At 38.4% G+C, this 24,892-nt stretch overlaps 3 protein-coding genes and 1 long non-coding RNA gene across 6 annotated transcripts; 1 reads left to right on the forward strand and 3 right to left on the reverse strand.

Annotated features, from left to right (window-relative positions):
• On the reverse strand, positions 1 to 1,696 carry LOC126368603 (uncharacterized). 2 transcript variants are annotated; one of them, XR_007566620.1, is made up of 3 exons: positions 1,623 to 1,639; positions 1,176 to 1,317; positions 1 to 616 (listed from the first exon to the last, which is right to left on the reverse strand). It is a non-coding gene; the product is annotated as an uncharacterized LOC126368603 (long non-coding RNA). The 2 variants fall into 2 exon arrangements; XR_007566619.1 differs by having other exon boundaries at positions 1,176 to 1,696.
• Positions 1,697 to 4,081: 2,385 nt separating this feature from the next.
• LOC126368586 (WW domain-binding protein 4) lies at positions 4,082 to 6,432 on the reverse strand. Its single transcript, XM_050012651.1, has 7 exons — positions 6,221 to 6,432; positions 5,916 to 5,988; positions 5,639 to 5,830; positions 5,365 to 5,521; positions 5,050 to 5,149; positions 4,536 to 4,715; positions 4,082 to 4,306 (listed from the first exon to the last, which is right to left on the reverse strand). Coding segments are annotated over exons 1-7 (897 nt in total). The 5' UTR covers positions 6,223 to 6,432; the 3' UTR covers positions 4,082 to 4,113.
• A 2,718-nt stretch (positions 6,433 to 9,150) lies between these two features.
• Positions 9,151 to 14,262, forward strand: LOC126368570 (ATP-dependent RNA helicase me31b). Of its 2 annotated transcripts, none has more exons than XM_050012617.1 (8): positions 9,151 to 9,274; positions 9,672 to 9,892; positions 9,991 to 10,072; positions 10,248 to 10,454; positions 10,822 to 10,993; positions 11,102 to 11,252; positions 11,336 to 11,531; positions 11,611 to 14,262. In XM_050012617.1, exons 2-8 carry the CDS (start codon positions 9,828 to 9,830, stop codon positions 12,061 to 12,063), a joined length of 1,326 nt encoding a protein of 441 aa, XP_049868574.1. In that variant the 5' UTR covers positions 9,151 to 9,274; positions 9,672 to 9,827; the 3' UTR covers positions 12,064 to 14,262. The 2 variants fall into 2 exon arrangements, with proteins under 2 accessions (XP_049868574.1, XP_049868573.1); XM_050012616.1 differs by lacking the exon at positions 9,151 to 9,274 and adding an exon at positions 9,370 to 9,471.
• Positions 14,263 to 16,361: 2,099 nt separating this feature from the next.
• On the reverse strand, positions 16,362 to 24,786 carry LOC126368566 (E3 ubiquitin-protein ligase TRIM9). The gene is made up of 9 exons (XM_050012609.1): positions 23,748 to 24,786; positions 23,562 to 23,657; positions 23,261 to 23,494; positions 21,993 to 22,140; positions 21,448 to 21,590; positions 20,508 to 20,646; positions 20,004 to 20,234; positions 19,265 to 19,437; positions 16,362 to 18,594 (listed from the first exon to the last, which is right to left on the reverse strand). Exons 1-9 carry the CDS (start codon positions 24,426 to 24,428, stop codon positions 18,460 to 18,462), a joined length of 1,980 nt encoding a protein of 659 aa, XP_049868566.1. The 5' UTR covers positions 24,429 to 24,786; the 3' UTR covers positions 16,362 to 18,459.
• Positions 24,787 to 24,892: the final 106 nt, after the last annotated feature.

Genomic DNA, 24,892 nt, shown 5'->3' on the forward strand with positions numbered 1-24,892 from the left:
TTCATATAAGAATAATTTTATTTATCAACGCTTTATATATTATAATAAGTAACTACTTCAGTATCACGATATGCGGAACACATTTACAAGACATCTGTTGTGTTAATACTAAACAGTATTAACTTATTAAATCACAATATGCATTACGTAACTTCTCCTCCATCCTTTAACCTACGATAAAATACAATACAATAATAATATGCTTAAACGTATCCAATTAAGACCGCTATTTGGGAATTGGGTAGATGACTGGGTCTAAGATACAATTTAATTTAAGCCAGTGTAAAATAACCATAATATACCTCATTTTTTCTATTCGATTTACTATGAACTTTCTGACTATGTTTGTCGATGACGTCCTACTTTCGTAAAGAGAAATAGTATCTCATGTGACTAGCTGGTCATCTCGTCATCTACCCTATTGACGGTGGGGTTACAAGGGCTAGTAGTAGTAAGGGTAGGCGTATGCGTAGGCGTAGGGGTAGGAGTAGGCGTAAGGGGAGCTGTATGAAGCGACGTATGCGGGGGCCGCGTAGTACCCGTACGTGTCGACCAGCACCTGCGGCTTGGCCAGCGCGCCGCCCAGCACGGCCAGCGCGATGGTCATCATCAACACCTGGCAAGAAAACACTTTAAGAATGACATCATAATTTTAAACAAAGCATTTGTCGGCAATCGGTGTGAATTGTAATTTACGACAGACTAAACCTACGATATTTTTCCGTTAACTATGTACAAAAGTAGGTATGATTAGTAGGGAATTTCTTGTATGGGATGTATGGGTTAAAATAAGCACAGCACAGTTTATGTACAAAACAGAAAAACACTGTACTTAGGTAAAAATTAAATAGAAAAATAACATTTACTTACTTAATTCGTGTCAAAATTCGTCGTGTCGGAATTCAGAGTTTATGATATGGTTACGTACCTACATACTACAAATAATAAGGTAAGAAAGTTTAATTTCTGAATTGAAAATAGATTATTTTGTACTATTGCTTATTCAAGTCTAAATATTGCTAAGAAAACTCTAAAGAAAGATAAATAAAGTAACATAAAAACGTAACCCTACTTAGTAACGTGTGTAACGTGTAAATGGAAAAGATGACGGGCTGACCTACCGATGGCGCTTTACAAACACAAAATACCTATTCAAAAATTTCAAATTCACTTACCAATTTGTACATGTTGGATATGTTTTGTTTTGTTTACAACAAGGAAGCACCAAGTCCTGATCTAGGAGTCACTAGATGGGATTGCTGCCGACAGCTGCGACAATGTGCCCGACAGTGCTCCACTCATCCTTTTATACAGGGCCTGACATCCCGTCCGTGATCGGAAAAACTAATGTCCACACTCAATGATACACACACAATGTCGCATTAAACGTTAATAGCACGTCATTTCCATATCGGACCCGGATTACAATCATAACAATGGGACGCTCGAAGATTCGACGCAGATTAATCGCCACAAAAACGACGTCCCTAGTTTTATTGTAACATATTGAAACGTGGTTTTGTTGTTACTATACGCGTGCAGGTTGTGTCTTATTAGATGCGTAAATTCCAATTAGCTAATAGCTTCATACACGATACCTCTTAGGTAAGCATAGTACTTACCGTGTTATACCATTTCGTGTCTTCTGTTATAACGAATGTACTTAGAACTCGTTCAGATGTTTCATACCCGTCTATCCGAGCATATGTATCGCAAATACCGACCGAGGCACTCGTTTGTGTCCTTATTAACCCGCTTACTGCATTATTATATTACAATATATGGGCCGTTGGCTGCCTGTAACATCAAATGGATTATCATTTCCATTTTAGGACTTCGTGTAGGATCTTAGAACTGCAACTGCAATGTGACGCAAATGTCCTTGATTTGATAGGCTCTCAAAGATAAAGAAGAGAATTATTTCTGCGCGCGGTTTACTAATTAATTCAACGAACAAACCTATAGATGACTTGTCTCTCCACCCCGCTCGGATTGCTGGCGGGACATTATTATGTAGGTACTTAGTTACTTACGTAGGTATTATCTTGAAGTGTTTTTCGTAAGTTTAGATATAATTACCTATTATTCTATTTAATAAAAAAGTGCTCGTTGATGTTTTTTATCTCTCTCTCTTTTTATTTAAGAGCTGCGCTCTTTTCGGTGGAGTAATCGCCATTACTCCATAGATAGGGCGTGTAGAACGGTGGTTGCCCCAATCGCCTTCCGTTCAGCAGTACACCGACCAATTTCGCAATCGGTTATGTTCTAGCTAGAGCCCTACTAGAATCCATTTCCTCGGCCTCCAACCAGTACTGATACCGCTGCTGCCCGGCATCAGGGATGCGCTTTTGAAGTAGCGGCGCCTACTCGCTACGTCACAAGACCGTCATAGAACCCAAGTAGCATTTTATAGGTTAGCCCGTCCCAATGAGCTACCCATTACGTTCTGCTAATCATGTCGCTGTTTGGTCGGGGACTGCTTATTTTTATATTCGCAGCTAACCATCATATCTGATGGCCGTTCCACAATCCGCCACCTGTGGACCCTGTAGATGGCCTACAGGTCAGCCTACTACAATGTACAAGAATAATTATATTTTTGTTTTTAAGCCTATTGTGTCCCACTGCTGGGCAAGGGCCTTCTCCCTAATTGTGCATCCCTTTCTGTTCTGAGCAATCTCCTTTCAAAACGTTCCGGTAAAGGTACCTACTTCTGTCTCCCGGAGGTGTCTATCCCGTTGATCCCGTGACTGCTTTAGCTCACCTATTGGTTGGATATTCTGAACAAGTACTTACTCTTTTTAGTCTGTTCTATTACTTAGTAGACCTTACTCAGATACTATTCAACAGTGATTGTTTTATTGTTATATTACGAAATACAACTTAATGCAATCGCTAACGACAAGCAACTGCTTTAACAACACAATAAATATTACTCCGAAAAGTGAATTAAGATAATTAAACTGTTAGCCAAAACACTTTTTTAATTAGGGTCCCGACTTTTCGTTTTATATTTATTTGGGTGAAACCCTATGAGGGTGGGTAATTACTCCAATACAATTGTAGCGCTTCGCAATCGCGGCCGAGGGGTTACAATTTAGTAGCTACTTGCTTATTTAGACGGCATTCGTGGCATGTACCTACGACTTTGTGAATCGCTCGCGCTCGAGAGAAACCTTACTGTTAATCGCTTTTTCTTGAACGTTACCATGTATATTTTTCTGGATCTACATAATAATATTATAAAGAATACCTTCGAGTATTAATACTTATCTAGTTTTATTTTATCTAAGTAAGTACTCGTAATGTATGTAGGTATACGTATCTACCTATTTTATTATTAATATCGCATTGTAATATTCGAAAATACAGTCAGTAAGTATGAATGGAATTGACATGTGTTCTGATCAAAGTTTGAATATGAGAAAGTTCTTGCTGTGTTACACGCATATAGTCTATTCTAAGTGAAAGATATTTTATGGAGTGCGTTCTGCTGCTTATCATTCCGGGCTTAAAAGGGCTACCCCTTTAGTCCAAATACGTCATCAAGGGCGGATCCAGGGGAGGCGTCACGGGGTCATGACCCCCCCCTCGGGCGACAGGTTGGGTCATGGGTGGCGACTGCAATTTTACCTAATTCCCTTCGGAGATAGGCTGTCTGTCTGCTACCTGGTGGCCTCCCCTGACACAAAAGCTGGATCCGCTCCTGTACATCATCCATCGTAGTAGCTACAAACAACCCGAAGCTACTAGCTTGTGTTCATGTATACATATATCTATCACTGATGAATCACTGAAACTACAAAATCTGGGAGTCTCAAATTTTGCATGCGAGTTCCTTTTAGAACATAGATGCTCACTAAGATGGGATTTTGGGAAATACATCCAGAGGGTTAAAAATCCTTTGAAAGTTTGAATGAAACTTTGTTACTTTCATGACGCGGACCAAGTCGCGGGTGGAAAACTGGGGTACATATATGGCACCCATCCACTTTTTTGATTTTGTATTTTTTTCATGATTATTTTTCTCCGCCGACAAGATGCTGATAAAATGGAAAGTTACTAAAGAAAACAAAACTCGTTTAGTGAACTTAAAACTAACTTTATTGATTTTCATTCATCGTCTACTTTCTGTCGCATATTGCGCTTTGCATTGCCGATCTTCCGTCGCTTGAACTCGACGGGGCCTTCGCCGAGCGACTCGACCCTCTTCTCCCCAAACTTCACTACTTCGGGTGTCACCTCCACTGGAGGCGGAGCCACTTCCTTAACCTTTGGTAGCTGCAAATCTACCTGTTCCACCGGCCTGGAATTGTAATAAATGGCAATCTATTATAATAGGTAGGTATATTTCTGACGAATTTTGAATAATCGGCAACCGGTATATTATACGGTATAATATTTTTTCGAACCCTTTTAAATAAAAAATAGGAAATCCTATTCCTGTTTTAATGGGATAGTTTTCGAATTGTAAAGATGAAATGAAATAGTTTATTCGTCCTTAAGTTATTAAATTCTTATATCAAAATACGTACTCGTTAACTACAGGCGTCCACGCTCCATAGGGTTTAGCGGCGCGCGGAGCCGGCCCGTAGCTCACCGAGCTTGCCTCACTGCGGACAGGCGCTGGGTCCTTCTTCACCGACAATTCTTTCATCTTTTCCCTGGCTATGTAAGCTTTAGCCTCCTTGAAAGACTCTTTTTCTTTCTGCTTTCTGAAAAAGTAGAACCAGTAGCATAGAATAAGGAATAATAATATGCATAGAACGATACGATACGAATTGGCGCGGGGCGGAGTGTCCGTTCTATAACGTAGTATTTGTTATATTTTTTATAGTGACGGTCTAGTTGCCAATACGCACATCTTCGAAAGTTGTAGAATCACCTGACCAGTTTGATGCATATGGTTTTCAAGTACATGCATAATCATGAATTAAGTAAAACATCACGATGAAACTAATATATACCCAAGAAATTATATATTAGGAGGCCACACCTCGTAAAACTGCTAAATACCATAGAATTTTAAGGAAAAAAACATCAACAAACTTTTGTTTTTCTTTCCTCTTTTCATCTTGTGCTTCTTTGAGTTTTTGTTCTTCTTGTTGAGCAATTGATAAGTATTCATCAGGCGGATCCCAGGTAGTTTCTGAAATAAATAAATTATACATTGCAAAATAAATATGTAAGTAAGTCAGTAGTTAATTATGACTATAGATTAAATTATCCAAATCAAATCAAATATACTTTATTGCACAGAACTAAAATTTCAACAATCAGACAAAACACATGAATACAGTACAATTTGGGCGGCCTTATACCAACCACCAACCCAATCCAACCCAATACTGTTAGATATATTACCATTAGTTTGAGTATTCCAGAAGTATGTGCCACCATTGTCGTTTTTAACTTCCTGCCACACAGGTGGAATCTTCTCTGTCTTGCTGGATGCAGTACTTATACTAGCATTTTTTGTTGTAACAGTACTGCCAGTTTGATCCAACATATTATTGATTGCCTAAAAACATTAGCCACATTGCATTATAAAGTAAAAATTATCAAGAAATATATATAGTTTTTTAAACATTTACCTGTATTAACCAGGGAAAAGGCAATACAATATTGTATTTTTTACCTGTGAAGTGAGGTCAGCATTATTCTGTACATCTTTTAAATATGCAGCCATTGCAGCTTCCTCCATCTTTTTCATTTCATCATCAATTTTATCTTTTTGTTTTGCTTCTTTTGCACTCTTTTTGGTGAGCTGTGATATATGCTTCTGGACATTCTCTTTATGTCGTTTGCCATTTTCATGGAATGATATAGACTGGAAAAAGAGATGGGATTTTGAAAGTTAAATATCAAAATTTTGTTAACCTTATAATATATTATTAATATAAAATTATACGTACAACTTTATTATCAGCAAACCAACATTTGCAGAATTCGCAATATTTTCGAGACTGTGATTTCCAATATTCAGTCCTGCAAAAAACGTAAGTAGTATGTAGTCATTTATTCGGTCCGTTAGATAAAGATTGTAATTTCATTTATTTATGGAAAGAGACAAATGTTTAGCATGGTTATGAAGAGACTTGATACTGTATATTTCATCTTATTCATCAGACATAGGTATCTAATGAATACTGGAATTACTGGAGAGTTATCGCAATGAGGATAATGAACGTAAATAATTTTTGTATCTATATTGACTCACATAGTATTTTTGTTCTAGGGATAAGCACAGACAAAACAAAGTGTCGCTATGAGTACTTTTTAACTTTTATGTTTCTATTTCATAAAAATAAAGTGTTTGTTTCCAAGCAAAGAACTATCGTTCAATCAATTTCCAAACTTGCACTTGCACCACCAGCTGACACTGACAGATTTTTTTTAAAGGTTATGGCCTGGAACGCCTGGAATCAAGGTAGTGAGTAGTGACTAGAGATGGCGATCTGAGATCGATTAATCGAAAAATCGATTTTTCGAGCCAAGAAAATCGATTTTTTAAATCGATATGTAGTACTGGATCGATTCATTGGATCGATACATCACCCTTTAAAATCGACATTCGATTTTTTTTGTTTTTGTATTAACCATACAATTAGTTGTAGGTGCCCGTATTACAAGAGTGCTGCCGGTTAATTACTCAAAAACTTACGAGATGGCTGTGTGTTTAGTTTCCTTCGCCTCACTTCTCTTCAATAGAAAAAAGTTACGTTTATAATCTGTGACTTTTTTTATCTGTTCTGTGATTGCGTCATCACATCATTCGATTAAAGATCGTTACTTATAACATTCGTCTTATTTTGAATAAAATTGATTAATACTTATATTGTAATAGAAAATTGGAAAAAAGATCGATTTTTTGGAAATCGATATTTTAGATCTCGATTTTTTTGTGGATCGATTCATTAGGTCACGATTCGAATCAATTTAAAAATCGATCTTTTTTGGAATGCATCGCCATCCCTAGTAGTGACTGATCTCTTACTAGTCTGTGGTGACTGACCAGAGTTGCCAATGATTATTTGTTAAAATCACCATTAATAAAAGTCAAATTCCCCAATTTGGGGAGAAAGATCTACTGATTCCAAATATTTAAAGTAAAACAAGTGTCAGCTAGTCAATTAATATTTATGCTTTTTATGTCTAGTTTACATTATTTACTGCTGGGTACAGGCCTTTCCTCAATCAACCGGAGAGTATTCTGGCTGGATTTTTAGACCATGAACCTAATCTTTCGTATTTCACCTATTATTATTCTGTTAAAAATTAAGAGAAGCAATATAGGTAGTAACACAATTCTATACAACATTTATTTTTGTATATGGTTATGCCCTTAAACAACTCTTACAATTATAAAAACATTGAAAAACAACCACAAAAATAACCAAAGACTAGCCGTAAACAAACAAAGACCTTGTATAGAATAGACGGATAATATTTTAGAGTGACGATCAAACTATCACAGCTCTCTTTCTTCCCTATGGCAACAATCTCTGTGGAAAAAAGAAACAAACATAGACAAACACCGCTGTCTAGAACGTCAGTGTTTACCGTTTTGAGATGTTGTGGTAGTCAGCTGGATACCAAACCTGCCGTTAGTTTTTTGGAGTTTTGGGACGTTATTTTAACTTTTTATATAAACAATCTGTGAAATAGTTATTCATTATGAACCATGGCTTGCGTAGCTATTGGTTGTGAGAGTAGAATGGGTGTTATAATGGAGAACGATCAAACAATGTCTCACCATGGGTAAGTTATCGACCACATAATACATGTTTGTGTGCAAGAAATACATTACGTGGTCTGGTTTTTGTAAAGTTTATTGAGCCCTAAACACGATGCAGATGCATATTTTCAGCAAAGCCGTCCCATTTGTACAAATAATTGATTTCACATTTTACGTTAATCAGCTTTGACAGATCATGTACCCAAAGTATTATAAGTAGTGTTGTCCTTTGATGTCGATAACATAATATTATGTTTTAATGTATCATCTACATGTGTTATTCTATTCTCGTTTAATTTATTTTTCGACCTGTTTCCGATTTGTATGAAGATTACATAAATATATTGTATTTTCCAGATTTTCTAAATATCCTAATTTACGAAACCAGAAATTAAGAAACAATTGGATTCAGACCATGAAACGAGATGATTCTCTCTTCTGAAGGACGCCTTCTCCTTATTTAAGCCTGTGCTAATTACATTTCGATGTATCTTGCTTTCTATCGAGCAGGATACCAAACAAAAATATTACATAGAGATGCAGTACCAACAATATTCACTCACATATCTCACATAAGGTGAGTTTAAGTTTAGTTATAAGTTTGTAGATGAATTTGCAGCTATTTCGTTTTTGTATTCTACATTAGCATGGAAAAAATAATTCAATACAATACAAATATTCTCTATTGCACAAAATAATTAGTATGAATAACTATTTTTGTAAGTACCTGTGATTATTCCTTCTATGTGCAATGTGTAAACATGTAATTCTTGTGTATTTGTGTGCTCCACGTTAATATGTGCCATTCTTGCAGGTAAAGTTATAACGACCAGAGCCGCCACTGTACACTTCTAAAGAAAGTGAACATGAGGAAAAATTTTTTTACCACCAAAAATCGGAATTGTTAAGTGCTTCGTGGTCATTGTATTCTAACTATATTGAATAAAAATCTTATAAAGAAGTATTTGCTTTTATTATATACTAGAAGGTCTAGAAGGTCGAAGTTATTTTGAATCTGTGAGCACACCGTACGGTTCTTCATAGGTCTATATATTTGGGAACGAATAGGTATCGTTTTGATTAAAATACTTGTTATCCACTCCGATATGGATACAAGGGCCTTGTTTCTGCATTTAATCACTCAATTTGTATGTACAAAGTTTTAGATCTTGGCCTAAAATAATATCGATAAAGACATAGAACATCCCTAGTGGTCGTGACACAAAATATATACAAATAAGTACGTTTCTATAACAAACCCGCTACGCAAGTACAAAAGGCGTTACGACGATAGTATATTTATCTCTTTTTAACTTATGACGGCTCACATGAGTGCGAAAAACAAAACCTATGTTTTTCTTTCGTCTTAAATATGCTCCGTCTATTCTATACAAGGTCTTTGTAAACAAAGCATTGCTACCAACTGTAAAATAATCTGTTTTTTTACACGAAAAAAATAGTTGTTGTCTTTGGTTTGTTACTGTGATGTCGTCGTCGAGTATCGAGTGTCGTCGTCTTTTGTAAAGTTTTATCAAGGTAATTTCTACAAATTTTATGCTCATTGGATTTATTTAAGTTCTTTATTATAAATCTGCATGATAGTTATTTATTCGCATAGAAAGTACTATAATTTTTTTCAATAATTTTAGTCTTTATGGCGGCCATATTAAAATTGAAAGTTAGAACTACGTCTTGATTTTATCCGTTGAAATCTTTACAATCGTTGCTTATTCGTGAGTAAAATCATTGTCAAACATTATGATATTTTATGTGTTTCGTAAATTATAATGTAGTTAATACCCTTACTAGGTATAGTGGTATAAATAGAACATTCTTTTGAAATAATATTTATCTACAGTCTTGTTGACGCGTCCTGCAATCTCGTTTAGGTCTTCTAGCAGACCGTTGTTCAGTGCTAATTTTCTTGTTTCAGATATTCCCGGAATAAGTTGGTGAACGTGATAACTTCTTAATAGCTTATGTATCTAAACGTGACTTCTCGTAAAATTTATTTAGTGTTGGACTTGGATAAAGATTTGTGATTATAAGTTTCTAATTTTAATCATCCCTAGTGGGATTTTTTGGCAAAATGATGACCGAAAATAGGATTAGTTCGAGTAATCACGTCGGAAACAGTATGAACAATCAGAAAGGGTTGGTATTATTTTCAATTTTCTTTGTTCTCGTTTCTTGGAATGCATATTTTTGTCCTTTGATTCGTATTTATTCATGAATTACCACTTTCTTTGCAGAGATGTCGATAAAACTATCGACGACATCGGTTGGAAATCTAAATTAAAAATACCCGCAAAAGACAGAAGAATAAAAACTAGTGTAAGTATTCACTACTACCTCTTTTACAGATTAGTTGCATGACAATGAATGTTGAAAATTTTTTTGTGTAATTGTAGTATTGTACCTTCTTTTAGATTTTCTTCTTTGCTCTATATTTAAATTTGCTTTAATGATAACTTATTATTAAGGTATTAATGTTTTTTCGATTTTGCAGGATGTGACAGATACTAGAGGTAATGAGTTTGAAGAGTTTTGCCTGAAACGAGAGCTGTTGATGGGCATTTTTGAAAAAGGGTGGGAAAAACCTTCCCCCATTCAAGAGGCTTCAATTCCCATCGCACTTAGTGGTAAAGATGTGCTTGCCCGAGCTAAAAATGGAACTGGTAAAACTGGAGCTTATTGTATTCCAGTCTTGGAACAGGTAATAATATTATTTGTTTTTACTGATAACTTGAATATAATATCTTTGTAGATAAAGTAGCTTCAAGGTTATCACAATACAATATCTATTTGAGCCTACTTTGGCATTTCATAAGAATCAAATAACAACATTCACTTTTACTTATTTTGAATATGATAGAGTAGATAATTAATATAATTTTATTATGACTTTAATTAAAGATGTAATTTTCTGTTGACAGTTTAAGTTTAGTGTAAAATGATGAAACTTTGGATTCCCCTTCACTTTCCATAAGTGATAAATCCTTTCTGATTCAATAAATATGTACACTTAATTATTAATTTATATTTAGTTGTGATTATAATTCAATTTTAAATTGTATTTGTAGGTTGACCCCAAAAAAGATTGTATTCAAGCTTTAGTTGTGGTACCAACTAGGGAGTTAGCACTCCAGACATCACAAATTTGCATTGAACTGGCGAAGCACACTGACATACGCGTCATGGTCACCACAGGAGGAACTAATCTTCGTGATGACATAATGCGCATTTATCAAAATGGTAATGCTTTTTTAAAAATCATTACAAATTTTATTTATCCCTAAATAAGAATGGTAAATGAAAGAGTTGCTCTTTCTTATTTGTATTAAATGTGTTGTTATTTTTCAGTTCAAGTGATAATTGCTACGCCAGGGCGTATGATTGATCTCATGGATAAGCAAGTAGCTAAAATGGACCAGTGCAGGATGCTGGTTCTCGATGAGGCAGATAAACTCCTTTCCCAAGATTTCAAAGGAATGCTGGATATGGTTATTTCACGGTAAATATTTTTTTATCGAAATTGATTTAATCTTGGTAGGTAATGTGTTAAAACAAATGATAAATGCAATGTTTGGTTTCCAGATTACCCAAAGAACGTCAAATACTGCTGTTTTCTGCAACCTTCCCACTGAGTGTGAAACAATTCATGGAAAAACACTTGAGGGAGCCATATGAGATTAACCTCATGGAAGAGTTGACACTGAAAGGAGTGACACAATACTATGCATTTGTTCAAGAAAGACAAAAAGTTCATTGTTTAAATACACTTTTTTCAAAGGTTTGTATGATTATGTTAAAGTTATGTTTATGTCTGTTTTATTCTAAACTGTTTTCTTAAAAAAATGTTTTCTTTGCAGTTGCAAATAAACCAGTCTATAATATTTTGCAATTCAACTCAGCGTGTGGAGCTCCTTGCCAAGAAGATAACAGAACTGGGCTACTGCTGCTACTACATTCACGCGCGTATGGCGCAGGCGCATCGTAATCGCGTGTTCCATGATTTTCGCGCAGGCCTCTGCCGCAACTTGGTGTGCTCCGATCTCTTCACCAGAGGTATCGACGTACAGGCGGTCAACGTGGTTATCAATTTTGATTTCCCCCGCATGGCGGAGACATATCTTCACCGTATCGGACGTTCGGGCCGCTTCGGTCACTTGGGTATCGCTATCAACCTAATCACGTACGAGGACCGGTTCGCTCTTCACCGCATCGAGCAGGAGCTGGGCACGGAGATCAAGCCGATCCCGAAGGTGATCGACCCGGCCCTGTACGTGGCGCGCCCGGACGAGGATGACGGTGCCGACAAGTAACGGTGCCGCCCTCTGGCGCGTGAGGCCTGCGCTCGGCGCACCCTAACTGCGCACATTAACTATCTAAACTTGCTGACTGCTGGGTGAATGGAATTAGAATAAAACTACAAAAACAAAAACTTATTTGTAAAAAGTGTAATGAATTTATTGTAACAAAATGTGAGTGTAAATAGTTTATCGTGAAATAAGACTTTAACCTAAAATGGTTACTTTTATAAAGTGTATATAAACGAACATCAGGACATTTGGAGTCATCGCGTCCTTTGTCCATATTGGAAATTGTGCGCGAATTCCTACATTGTTAAAACGTAAAATATTTATCTTGTACTGTGTAGGTCTACCTAGAGTTTCTGACAGCTTTTCATAAATTTTGGTAGACTTTCAACAGATGGTGAAGCATTATCTGCCCATATTAAAGGAAAATTTGAGCTAGCACTGGTTTACTTTTTCATGTCTTAAAAATACGAAAAATCTGTTGTATGGGCAGATAAGAAGTCTAGCTCAAAAACTAAAATTATTGTCATGATTTTTGGAATCAGTGTCACAGATGTTGTTTCTCACCGCTTGAAACAATATCTCATTTCTTCAAGCCGTTGTACTGGTGGGGTTAATACATTATGAGTTTTATATTGATACAAGTCCTTGTGGTTTGAGATAATATAATAACTAAGAAATTTGATAAGACTAAATTCTTGATATTTGTTAATTCTTAGCAACTTGTATTGTATCAACCCTGTCTGCAGTTTAAACCACACAACATTTTCTTGAGTTTGAAGCGGATAGTCACAGTTCGTAATTATGCGCAGGCTAATATAATAAGGCTTTGGTGGGCACTACTTAAGAGATGGGAGAAAATATATTTTGTAGTTAATTTTTCTTGTTTACAAGTGAGATTTTCTAGAAATTGTAACTCAAATTACAACAGTGTGTCCTCCTTGCCTTGCCTTATGTGGTAAAAAAAAAAATTTCAATCTTGGATACAATGTTTTGTATAACTGTGACTTTACAGGATAGAGGAATGAATTAATCTGTGGCGGCTTGCAGATAAAAGTCCATTCATCTGTCCTAGGGATTTTATTTAGAGAGCTTTGTTTTGATTGTTACACATCAACATTTAATTTTATTTTTGCTCTCTGGGGATGAAATATTTCGGGATTTCAAGTGAAGAGGATTTGGTCAATATCCTTTTATGTAGAATATGCCTTGCATTTTTTGTTATTTCCTGCTACTTTCTTATATATAGTGTCTACCCATAAAGGCACTGCCTACATTTTGGTTACCTACTACATGTTACATAATTATTTATTATTGCTGACTGTATTCTTCATTGTTGATTCTCAATTTAACCTTGTTCTTGTCAATTACAATCTCTTTAAACACAAATATTCATCAAGTGATGTACAAAGAAAAGAAACTAAAAATATATTTTCCTTTGATATTGTAATTTTTTTAAGCTAAAAGAGAAACCTCTTAATGGTGGAGCAAGAACCAGTTTCTAAAATATTAAATAACTAGATGAAACCCTATGTGACTCATAAAATGTAGCTCGATTGAGACCAAAGAATTTGACAAGGTTTAAATTGACAATCAATAAGAGACCTTTAGTTTATTGGCTATTCCATTAGCAAACATTGTTTAGTTTAAGATTTTCGAACTTTAAATATTTTTTCTGGTTTACAAACAAGCTAGCTACCTTCAAATATATCTGTGATAATAATTACTATAGTTTGATGGTACAAAAATGTTGGGGTAAAAGTTTTCAAATATAGACAGTCTTCCAATAAGTTGTCAGCTTCGTCAAAACTTAACAAGATGTTAGCCAGATTATAATTAAAAATATATAAAGAAAATTAATATAAGGTTGCTGAGATGGCCTGTTATGTCACAGTCACACTGATACTGTGAAGGACATCAAACTATTGATGACAAGTTTCTATTTTTGAGTTCTAAAATTACGATATAAAAGAACCCCTACTATGTATCAAGATAATTATATAATCTTTTTTATTAAGACATCCAAGCAAATTTGGACATCTGCATATCAATAGTTTTTTTTTTATAAAAAATATTATAGTTTCAATATTAATCATGCTCTTATACAAAAAATGTGTACCTAATCATGGGCAGTGTCATCTATTTATGTAATATTTCTGTTAAAAATATTAAAAAAATGACCAAAAATTAAACTCTTCACGCCTATATTGTATTTTCATTTATAAAATCAACATACCAGTCATGGGAGATCGATGCGAGTCTTTTTCATGACACTACTATTCTCATAGGCTAATTACACTCTGGCATCAAGTTTAGGGCCTAGTCCGACATAAATGTTTCCTCGGATTCTTACGGTTTTTGTACCTACCTACAAATATACATTTATTTCTTTGGATAGTTCCATGAGTTTTGTAGTGCTTTTAAAACTTCTAAAGACCGCTTGGGCGCCCCAACTTTTAAAGTAACTCGAGACCCACACCAAATATTGTTATTTTTTCTCCGGTCAAGTGGTGTGTGAATATCATGTATGGCAAATCCCCTTTTTCCATTCCGACCAACTAAACGGATCAACTAGTTAATCTACTAGAAAATAAATTACTAAAAAAGGTAATGTCCAGAGAAGTCCCTTCTTAATGACCAGAGGCCGGATGCTTGCGGACTTTATGGAGAAGGAGAACCTCTATATGATGAACTCCTTCAGGAAGCCCGCGACCCGCAAATGGACCTGGATAAGTCCCAATGGCAAGTATAAAAACGAGATCGATTTTATCATGTCGACGAAAAAGCACATATTCAATGATGTCTCTGTGATCAATGCCGTTAAGACGGGAAGCGGTTAGTGAGTAAAGTAAAGAAGGTCCTCGTTAAGTATGAATCCGTCGCTTTTTAGTAGTCATTCAGATTTGGTCGGATAACCAGCCGTTGTTTACATATTTTGGTTTTTTGTTTATATTTACTTAATGCGTAACATTTGAAGCTCAATATTTTCACCATATATTTTTGACTAAAGGCACAAGATTTTGGTTTACACCTACACATCTGGGATTGTGCCAGTTCCTTGTATTTTGCCGTCAAAGTTATGACACCATCGTTTTTACTTTTAGCAAGATTATTCAAAAACGCATGCATGAACATTTTTGAAACTTTGTATGGTTATTATTAGCGTCAAGAAAGACCGAATACAGTTTTCAGCGAAGTTATGCCTTGTCTCATTTAGGCGCTGCGATGTTTTTTCGGGTTTTCATAAAACCGCGATAACTTGAAAACTATAAATATTTTCTAAAATCTAATTGGGGCACAAAGGGGCACACATTAAGAGCTACTCGCGTTTGTTTATTCTATAGGGGCACATGCAATGGTTTTAGAGATATACTATTCATCAAAACGTTACTCCAGCAGGAAATGCAATATCTCGAAAATCTGAAGGGGCACAGATTTTATTTTTGGGGGCACATTTTGGCACACATATAAGCTATCTGGCCATGCACAGTTCTTCTCTCTCCGATCATTCGTTTAGAATTTTCCTGCTAGAAAAACGTTACCCCAGCAAGAATCGTTTTTTCGATTTTTTTTCGAAACGACAGGGGGCACACATTTTTTATGTGGGGGCACATTTACAGCAGATAAGGCACCAACTATACGTTCTACTCATATAACTCTAGGAGATACTTTCTTGTTGGGGTAACGCACACTAAGAGGCACATTGAATATCAATATCAAGCTAGAAAGATCGCGACTGATAAAATCCACGCTCCGACCGTCGGCAGCCCAGATCCAAAACCCCGAGCGCTTTCAGCTCGAGCTTCAAAACCGCTTTGAGTACCTTGAGAACTGCGCAGACGTGGACGATATAAACGACCTGATGGTGGATGCTGTCCGTACGGTAGGTTCTAAACACTTTAGAACCCGCCGTACCAAAACACAGAAACTCTCCGCACACACACTCGAACTCATGGATAAGAGACACGAAATGAGGCTGCAGGACTCAGCGGATGTCTTACGTTATAGACAACTTAATAGACAGATCTCGAAGTCTTTGACGAGCGACCTTCGCCAATTTAATACTACACGTATTAAAGAGGCTATAGAGCGGAACAAGGGCTCCAAGGTGTTCGCAAAAGATCTGTCTATTGGGCAAAGTCAACTAGCGAGACTGAAAACTGAGGACGGCAGAATCATTTCGTCGACTCCCGAAATCCTGAGGGAGATTGAGAGTTTCTATAGACAGCTATATTATACAGCTTAGTACTTTAGATATGAGAGACACGTTTGGTAGGGGGTGCTAGAAAAAATAAAAAATAGTATTTCAATAAAACATGGTTTAATGTATGATAAATCAGTCGTAAGTTACTAAACGTTAAGTATCTACCTATCTAAACAAAATAGCACAATCAATGTAAATGATATAAGTTAGTTCCTACTTCTACAGTGTACAATCAGTCTAAGTACGGCAAAACAAACACTGAAATCGTAAGTACACAGTTAGGTATATCCTGAAATACTATGTCCACTAATAAGTACACTAAATAATTGGGATCATTCTTATTAAAAATATATTTTTAATAAATCCACAAAACACACGGTATACCGTAAATCATATTATAAATTAGGATTATACCACAATATAACGTTTCCTTTTCAAATATTTATAAAAACTAGATATTAGTTTTTTGAAACAATATCTGCATTTGTCCGTCCAGGCAATAAAAATATAATTCAAAACAGTATAGTGAAAACAAATTAATATTTAAAGATTGGTGGGCAGAGGAATCATCTAGTTGCATTCAGGTCCCCTATTTATAATAATTTGTAACCAAAAATAAATGTCTTCTTGTATTTTGTAAAACAGTACATAGTGGTAGTGACATTATTAACATATTATAAACCTAATAGAAAAATAAGACGCTTTCGAAGGTCTATCGAAGTTCAGTGTAAAATAATAATAAATAAGCATGTACAGGACGGCAACCGCGCCGCGCTCCGCACGAATTATATCGACGGTTTCAACCAATAGACGCAGCGAATGCTATCTACGTGGATAGACGTACGACTATTGGCATTAACGAGCGTTGCGGTTGCCGGGCTGCCAGGACCAAAACCATTACATGTCATGTCTCCTTGATATATACAGGTTAATGGATAGAAGATAGCTAACAACGTGGGAGGTTTCTGTTTGAGCATGTTCAATAACTTCGAAATGAGGTAGACAAACACTAAATGGTTGGTATAACGTACGAAATGAGGGTTTCCACTCGAACCACGCCGCTATCAACCCAAGTGGTACTTGACAAGTACATTGCTGCTTTCATTTTCAATCTTAATAAACTACAGAATTGTAAATTGTGGAAAAATCACAGTAAAAAAGTAGACCATACAATAAATACATAGTAGATATTAATAAATATAAATACATGTTCCAGGTACGATATAAACTTATAGGTATACTTAATTAGAACACAGAAAAATGTGTCATTAAATTATTGCAAAATTCAAACAAAACCTTTTAAAAGTAAATAAAAGTAAAAAGGAATATGATATCCTAAGAATTTCTTTCATTTTCAATTCGAATACAATTTCTTTAAGTCTAGCTATGATATAATACATTTTATTATTATTATACATTACCTAACGTCTGGGCGGCTATACAATGAAGATTACGGTAAATTCGATGCTAATTGCGTTCAATCGAATGGCACTTACAGGCTCTCGTCACCGTTTCCCTTCTACATTCATAGTCAAACAAATTATTGTCATGTGCATAATATTAGGTCATTAAAATGCTTAACGTGCAGTTATGAACACAAATTAATAATAAAACATTATTGTGTAACGTAAAGTTACATGAAGATAAATTGATGGATATAGAATACTGTGGCCTGAATGGCCAGTGGTGCTAATTCCTGTAAATACCATCTAATTTTATTTTAGGTTATATCTGTCATTTTCTTATCCGCCGAAAAGGAAAGGGACGGGTAATCGACAAGCATAAAATTTATGGAACACACGTCAATTTTAAGCACAAATCTAAAACAACCGTCTAAAAATTCGCCCGGGTTATTCATTTATTTACTCATTCTTCCTAAAATTAAGAGCTGTCAATCATCCGTCCCTTTCCTTTTCGGCGGATAAGAAAATGACAGGTATAACTTAAAGTAAAATTAAGAGATGTCTGCAGGAATCGGGGCCAGAATGTAATAAATAAGACTTTAAGGTAAGTACTGTGACTCGCTCATTTTGTAATATTGTGATAGGTTCGCTGTGTATAATGATTGATCTATCGCCCATTAAAGGTTAGTCCGTCATAGAAAGTGTAATATTGGGCACTCTATAGAGCACCCGTAGAAAGTCCGTCCGGTGCTATTGCTATATGAATTGATCAGTATATAAACAGTCGGATACTGTTCACTCGATGGCGAGCCGCTCCATGAGCAGTTCGGGCGGTGGCGTGAGTCCCGGCTGCAGCGTCACGGCCACGCCGCGGTTCAAAGACACGGCCGGGTAGAACGTGCCGCGGAGACCGGTGAACGCCACCTCACCCTACATCATGGACAATGAGTTAGCTCCAAGTGAGCAATGTAGGATTGATATAAAACAATCATCATCTCCCTAGCGTTGTCCTGTTTCTCACGGGGTCCGCTTACCTAACATGAAGATTTGACAGGTCCGGTTTCTTTACAGAAGCGACTGCCTGTCTAATCTTCCAACCCGCGAAGGGAAAACCAGCCCAATACAGATTAGGTCACATATCTCCGAAACGCATTTCTCGGGAATGTGGGTTTCCTCGCGATGTTTTCCTTCACCGCTGAACATGTGATAATCATTTATGACCCAAACATGAATTCGAAAGCAAAGTCGATAATCATTGGTTTAGGTCTGTGCTGGATTCGAACCTGCGACCTCAAAGTGAGAGGCAAGCGTTCTACGAACTGGGCTACCACAATGAATTTCATAATTTATCGCGAATATGCCACGTTCAATATAGGTAGGATACTGGTATAGTAAATCAAGGTTTACATGGAGTATAAAATAAGAGATAGTCGATGTTCTATTAAAACATACATAAATAGTCTAAACGTTCCACTGCTGGGCACAGGTGTCCCTTCAATAGCACACACACTCCGCGCGCTCTCCCCCTTACTCCTTAGGTTATGGACATTTAAGACTAAAGTACGAGCCGGCAGTTGCCGCTGTGTACCGGTAGTGTTACCTGCGGGCGCCCGTCGACGCTGAAGCGCAGCGTGCCGCGCGCCAGGTCCAGCAGCACGCCCACGCACGCGCCGCGCGCCACGCCGCCCGCCGCGCGCCCGCCGTGCGCGCCGCCGTGCACGAACCACGAGCGCTGCGCGTCGATGTACATCGCCCAGCCCAGCGCGTCGCTGCCTGTGCCACGGGAACGTGCGCAGGGTTAACGTGCGTGCAATAAAACTGCCTAAAGTATCTAGATCTCCCCGAAACTTTTCTACCAGAGTAGAAAGCAAGTAGCATTTGCAAGTTGGAAAGTCTCTTAAGTGGGTGTGGAAACTGGAGTTAGTAGGAGCACTGTCTGTTGTTACTAGTCATTAATCTGTGCATCAGTTAGGTAGTGCGTAGTGCAACCCTTCATTCTTTTTTTAATATAATAGTCTCGCGTTTGACGACAGTCTCACCTGATGGTAAGTGACGATGTGGTTTAGGGTGGATCACGCTTACCTAGCAAATGCCTGTTCACTCTAGCCTTGAAGACTCCCAGATTATAACGAGTCGGAAAAACACGACGACAGACAGTTTGCAGTTCGCATCAAATAGGAAGGGGCAAAACGCTTAGTGCGAAATTTATCCACAATATAAAAAAATGCCTGTCGACGTCTGGCTGTCCGATGGTCCGTCGACAAGGTCACATCGGCCCTCGCGTCCTCGCGTGTCCACAAGCGTAAGCAATAGGGCGGCTGGCATGGTACAGTACGGACCCAGCATCTTGTCGCGGGCGACGTCGGCGCGCGCGATGCCGAAGGCGGGGTCGGCGTCGCCGTCGTAGTGGTCGAGCCGCAGGCGCCAGTAGTGCAGGCCGCGCGCCAGCGGCTGGTCGGCGAGCGCCACGCGCGGCTGCCAGCCGGCCGCGCACGCCGTCAGCCCGTCGGCGCTCACCGCCAGCCCGCCCGCCGGCTCCGCGCAGCGCGCGTCCCACGTGAACCACGCCACTGGGAAACAAATATATGTTTAACGATTGTTACCTGATGTCCCCAACATTGTTAAGGTGAATTTCAATTGGAATCAATCTTTCCCCGCTAAGTCTTCTGTTCCTAGCATCCTATATCTAGATTTTTCGATTTTTTATCCAAAACGGTACAGGTATGGCTTTTATTGAAATTATTTATAAAAAAATCTGGTCTATGGTCTTTAACTCTGATGGTATTTGACTTGTGTGCTGCTCTGCATGGGTAGTGCTATAAAGTTATGTTTAATGTTCGTACCAGGTGAAGTCTGCAGGCCAATAACCTCGCTGTAGGGCCCCTCGCCAGCTCCGTTGAACGCCTTCACCCGCGCGCTGTACAGCGACGCGTAGTGCAGCCCGTCGATGGTGCACAACGTCTCACGCCCGCAATACACTTCCTGGGAAATAAACAAACAAATTGTATAAAGCGTGGGTTTTTGGTTCATCTTGCGATTAATGTACACCATAGTCGTTATCTACGTATGTAATTGGGTACATTCAGGAAATGCATTTTTGTATTTTTGTAGGTATTCTCCGCATGGGTTACGCACCGCGCGTGATGTACGATAAGATTATTGTGGGGTACGACCAGTGGACGTTTATCTACGTAGATATCATTCGCTGCACCACTCCGTCTTAGGACTTCGTATCAAAGGTGGCTTTACTTACTTGTCCATTGCATTACGGATTAGGTGCAGGCGTGTATGTGTTTATGTAAAAACGCAACAGCGTAAGATAAGTAAGATTGTTATCAGGGTAACAATCTTAACCGGATGGGTCAGCCGAGCCCGTCCTCCACGAACCTGCGCACGCCTGCACTAGCCCGCAGAGGAGCAGCGTAATACAGTATGTTCCATCCCCCTCTGGTTGATTACGAAGGCCTGTGTCCGGCCGTCGTACATCAGAGGGGTTAAAAAGACCACATTTAAGCTATTCATCTAAAAAGCAATATTGCAATTTGACATTTGCGGATATAAAAGTAAATGCACAATGCCAACAAACGTCAAAAAGCTAAATTGCTTTTTATACTAATCGCTTCGATGTGGCCTTTTTAACAGCCCTTCTAGGTAATGTGGAAGTAAGGGCCCGCCGAGCTCGTCGTCCAGCACCAGCAATGGTGCAGCGTATTGCAGTATGCTGAATCCCCCTGTGTGTCGGACAGACCTGTGTGCACATGAGCTACGTATGGCATGGCTCACCCGGAAGGGCCCCCCCAGCCCGTCGTCCAGCTCCAGCACGTACCCGCGCACGGCGGCGCGCGCGGCGGGCGGGCGCCACGCCAGCGTGCACGAGCTGCCGCGCGCCGCGCACGCCTCCACCGCCAGCTGCGGCGCGCCCGGCGCTGCCCGACAAACAGACTATTACCATACTGTTTCTTACCGACTGTTACTACAATCACTCCGAGTATGATACTTCAAAAAAAAATCATAAAAAACAAAGGTTAGTGGGCTCTGTTTTTCGCATTTAGTCTTTAAGATGGCCCATTATGCGTGCAAACGAAGAAGGTAGCTCACATTTGTTTTAAAATTGGAGACATATACTGCCCTTTAGATGTGTGTTGGAAATTCCTTTAAAAATTAAATGATTCTTTACCTGGAGTTTTCATTTCATTTTCCGGTGCTGCTATTCCAAAGTAAGCCAAATTCAAAATCATTTTTAATTAATTATGGTTTGTGGTTTAATTTGTATTCCTTACTAATGCATGTTCCGGTCGACGAACATGTTAAGTAATTGCGTAACTTACGAATACATTCGATGAAGTTCATGGTGTTAACGGTGCGCAGTATGGGCTCGATGTCGAGCGTGAGGGCGGGCGGCGCGGGCGCCGGCTCCAGCGAAGAACACAAACCTGACGCAGTCACCTGCGCACGCGACGACAGGATGCTACCCACCTGTTATAAAATATAAGTGTGATAATTCCTGTAGAGTTCTTAAATATTATCATACACTATTAGGGTAGTAGGGTAATTCGAGTTATTCAAATTGGGCTGCCAGTATTAAACCACATCTCATCAGTACTACAATACGTAGGGTAATTTTATACATAGCATAAGTAGCTAGCTTGCTTGTTTGTGCAGGTATCAACTGTCTAGCTTATCTAAAGACTCTTAATTGACTTGCAGTGAGGTAGAACGTTAATTTAATAGTCATAGATAAGACAGATGACCAGTCACCTGAAAGCCTTTTAGACATATATTTAAAAATGTACTTTTATTTTTATATTGTTGTCTCAGTTGTTTATCTAGGAGACCTTAAGAGTTTCAATGACATAACATCTACAGGAATGTCATGACCATATGTCATACTATTGTGAATGACAGTGTCCATGAAAGTGTTACTACTAAATCTAAGCTGTTGTTCGATCAAAAATAATACAAAACATATTTTATTATTCCTTATTAATAGTAAAACCCAAATCAGTAAGTGGGATCACTATACTAAAGACCAGGCCAGCTGATAAGCTATACAATCATTCACTGATATGACATCAGTAAAGTTGTAAAGTGTACAGAACTGCAGAGTTATCAGTGATCTATACACTGGAATTAGGTTATATTAGGCATTATCTTTGAAACAATGAGTCACTCTAAATTGTTCACAAAAGATAATGAAAGGCCCATGTATAAAATTTCAAACAATAGAATGTAAGGATGAACAAGTAATAGAATAATCCATTATGATGAACAAAACAAAAAATGAGAAATGAGAGGTGTAAAAACACCTCCACCAACCCGCATTGGAGCAGCGTGGTGGAGTACGCTCCATACCCCCTCCGGTTGATTGAGGGGAGGCCTGTGCCCAGCAGTGGGACGTATATAGGCTGTTTAGGTTTAGGTTAGGATAAACATTCTGTTTTTTAACCAAAGTCCATAGACTAAATAAACAAAGCAAAGATCTGTGAGGGAGGCTTACCCCGCCCCCGGTTTGGAAGGCTGCCGGTTGGTATGCTGGGCTTATGCTCAACAGTGTTACATATTTGTTAATAATACAAGGGAATAGCTTGTTACATACCTGTAAAAATGCAGCTGGGTCAGATTCCTTGAGAGCTTCAATGGAGAAGTGCAGCAATGCTGTTGCTTCTCGTAATTTTTGTGCAGCGTGGGATGTGAGGGAACGCATATTGGCAATAGCCTGGGAGCGTGTGTGCCGCGCTGCTCTGATCAGTTCATCACGTCTCCTTTCAATGGCTCGGGTCACTTCTGAGCAGGCATCATCTATTTGTTTCTCCATTTCTTCACAAGAATCCTAACAAATAACACAAATAAATAATTGTTGCTTTTTAAAACATATGTGATACAACTGTGATACTTACATTAATTTTTTCCCCTGAGCTTTTGACTAGTTGGATATATTCAGTCATTGCTTTAGCCTGTTCCGAAAGCTGCTGCAATGATTGTGAGAGTTCAGTCTGAAATAGAAGTATAATATACAACAGAGATTTAAAAGAAAACAGTTTAAGTGATTATTAAAATCAAGAGAATTAAATATCATAACTAACCTTGTGAGTTCTAGCAGCAGTAGAGAGTTGTTGTGTTTCGTGGGCATTATGACGTTCGGCAAGACAACGTTGGCAAATTGGGACTAGGCAAGTGTTGCAGAATAATGCAGGTGGAGAACCGTGATCTGAGCATGTAGTACCTAGAGCTCTCAACTCGTGCTGCGCGAGTGGGCCGCGTATAGGGTGCCAAGCATCTCGACAGCCAGCACAATAGCGCACCGAGCACTGCTCACACCGTACCACAGCCGCTCGCCGCTCACCCTCACACATCTGGCATGCTTCTTCCGCAGGGGGAGCACCGCTGACACCGCCGAATCGTTCCACGATTGTTCGCATAACTCGAAAAGGCGGGAGTCCATCAGCCCCATTTTCGTCCAAATTCACCTGCTTGTTGCACACCGGGCAAGATAAACTAAACGCTGCCGACGAATAAACGTGTGCGGCAGGTGTCCCCGCGTAACTGTTAGGCCTTGATCCACATACCACACCGCTGTCAGTCTCGCTTGACACCGACGCTTTGTCTGCCTCTTGGTAATCGTTATTTGAAGCTGGATTGTCATTTTCATGCACGTGGTTTTGAAGACTAACAGCACAAGCTCGGCATAGAGCGTGCCCGCAAGGCAATAACACTGGCTCTCTATAAAATTCCTTGCAAACGAAGCACCTTAATTCTTCTTCCATTTTGCGTGTTCTTATAAGATGACTGTTGGAGTATTCAATGATTTATGCTATGTAACATTAGTGTAACTCAAAAATATGGGATAAATAATACTGTTCATTTTATATTTCATATAATTAAGAATTTAATTCACCAAAACACAACACAAAACACTGTTTCAACATTAATGACATTTCTTTACCCTCCCTCTTCACTTCAGTTCTTCCTCCCCCCGCCGAGACCAAGTAAGTATTTGATTTTTTTCGTTGTAGTTGTTATCTCTAAACAAAGGCAAGATATTCATAAAGCCTTTGCTGTGTGTCTTACTTTGTTTTGTAGTGTGTACTCGCGGAAGGAAGACATTTAGACGTTTCCTAAAACCCGTGAAAATCGGGAAAAAGAAGAGCCGCTGGTAAAAGCCGCTGGGAAGAGCCGGGTTGTGGAAGTGGGAAAATGTCAAAATTGACAGTTTGTTTATTTATTACCC

This window comes from Pectinophora gossypiella, chromosome 7, assembly GCF_024362695.1.
Source record: "Pectinophora gossypiella chromosome 7, ilPecGoss1.1, whole genome shotgun sequence".
In the NCBI taxonomy this organism is placed as follows: domain Eukaryota; kingdom Metazoa; phylum Arthropoda; class Insecta; order Lepidoptera; family Gelechiidae; genus Pectinophora; species Pectinophora gossypiella.

Coding starts and splice junctions, on each gene's coding strand:
- LOC126368570 (XM_050012617.1), top strand. CDS start 9,828: ATGATGACCGAAAATAGGATTAGTTCGAGTAATCACGTCGGAAACAGT. Junction 10,994..11,101: donor AATGCGCATTTATCAAAATG/GTAATGCTTTTT, acceptor GTTATTTTTCAG/TTCAAGTGATAATTGCTACG. Junction 11,253..11,335: donor CTGGATATGGTTATTTCACG/GTAAATATTTTT, acceptor TTTGGTTTCCAG/ATTACCCAAAGAACGTCAAA.
- LOC126368586 (XM_050012651.1), bottom strand. Junction 5,522..5,638: donor ATGCTGACCTCACTTCACAG/GTAAAAAATACA, acceptor TAATGTTTTTAG/GCAATCAATAATATGTTGGA. Junction 5,150..5,364: donor CTGGAATACTCAAACTAATG/GTAATATATCTA, acceptor TATTTATTTCAG/AAACTACCTGGGATCCGCCT.
- LOC126368566 (XM_050012609.1), bottom strand. CDS start 24,428: ATGGAAGAAGAATTAAGGTGCTTCGTTTGCAAGGAATTTTATAGAGAG. Junction 20,647..21,447: donor GGCTGGGGGGGCCCTTCCGG/GTGAGCCATGCC, acceptor TTTATTTCCCAG/GAAGTGTATTGCGGGCGTGA. Junction 20,235..20,507: donor TGGCCTGCAGACTTCACCTG/GTACGAACATTA, acceptor TTTGTTTCCCAG/TGGCGTGGTTCACGTGGGAC.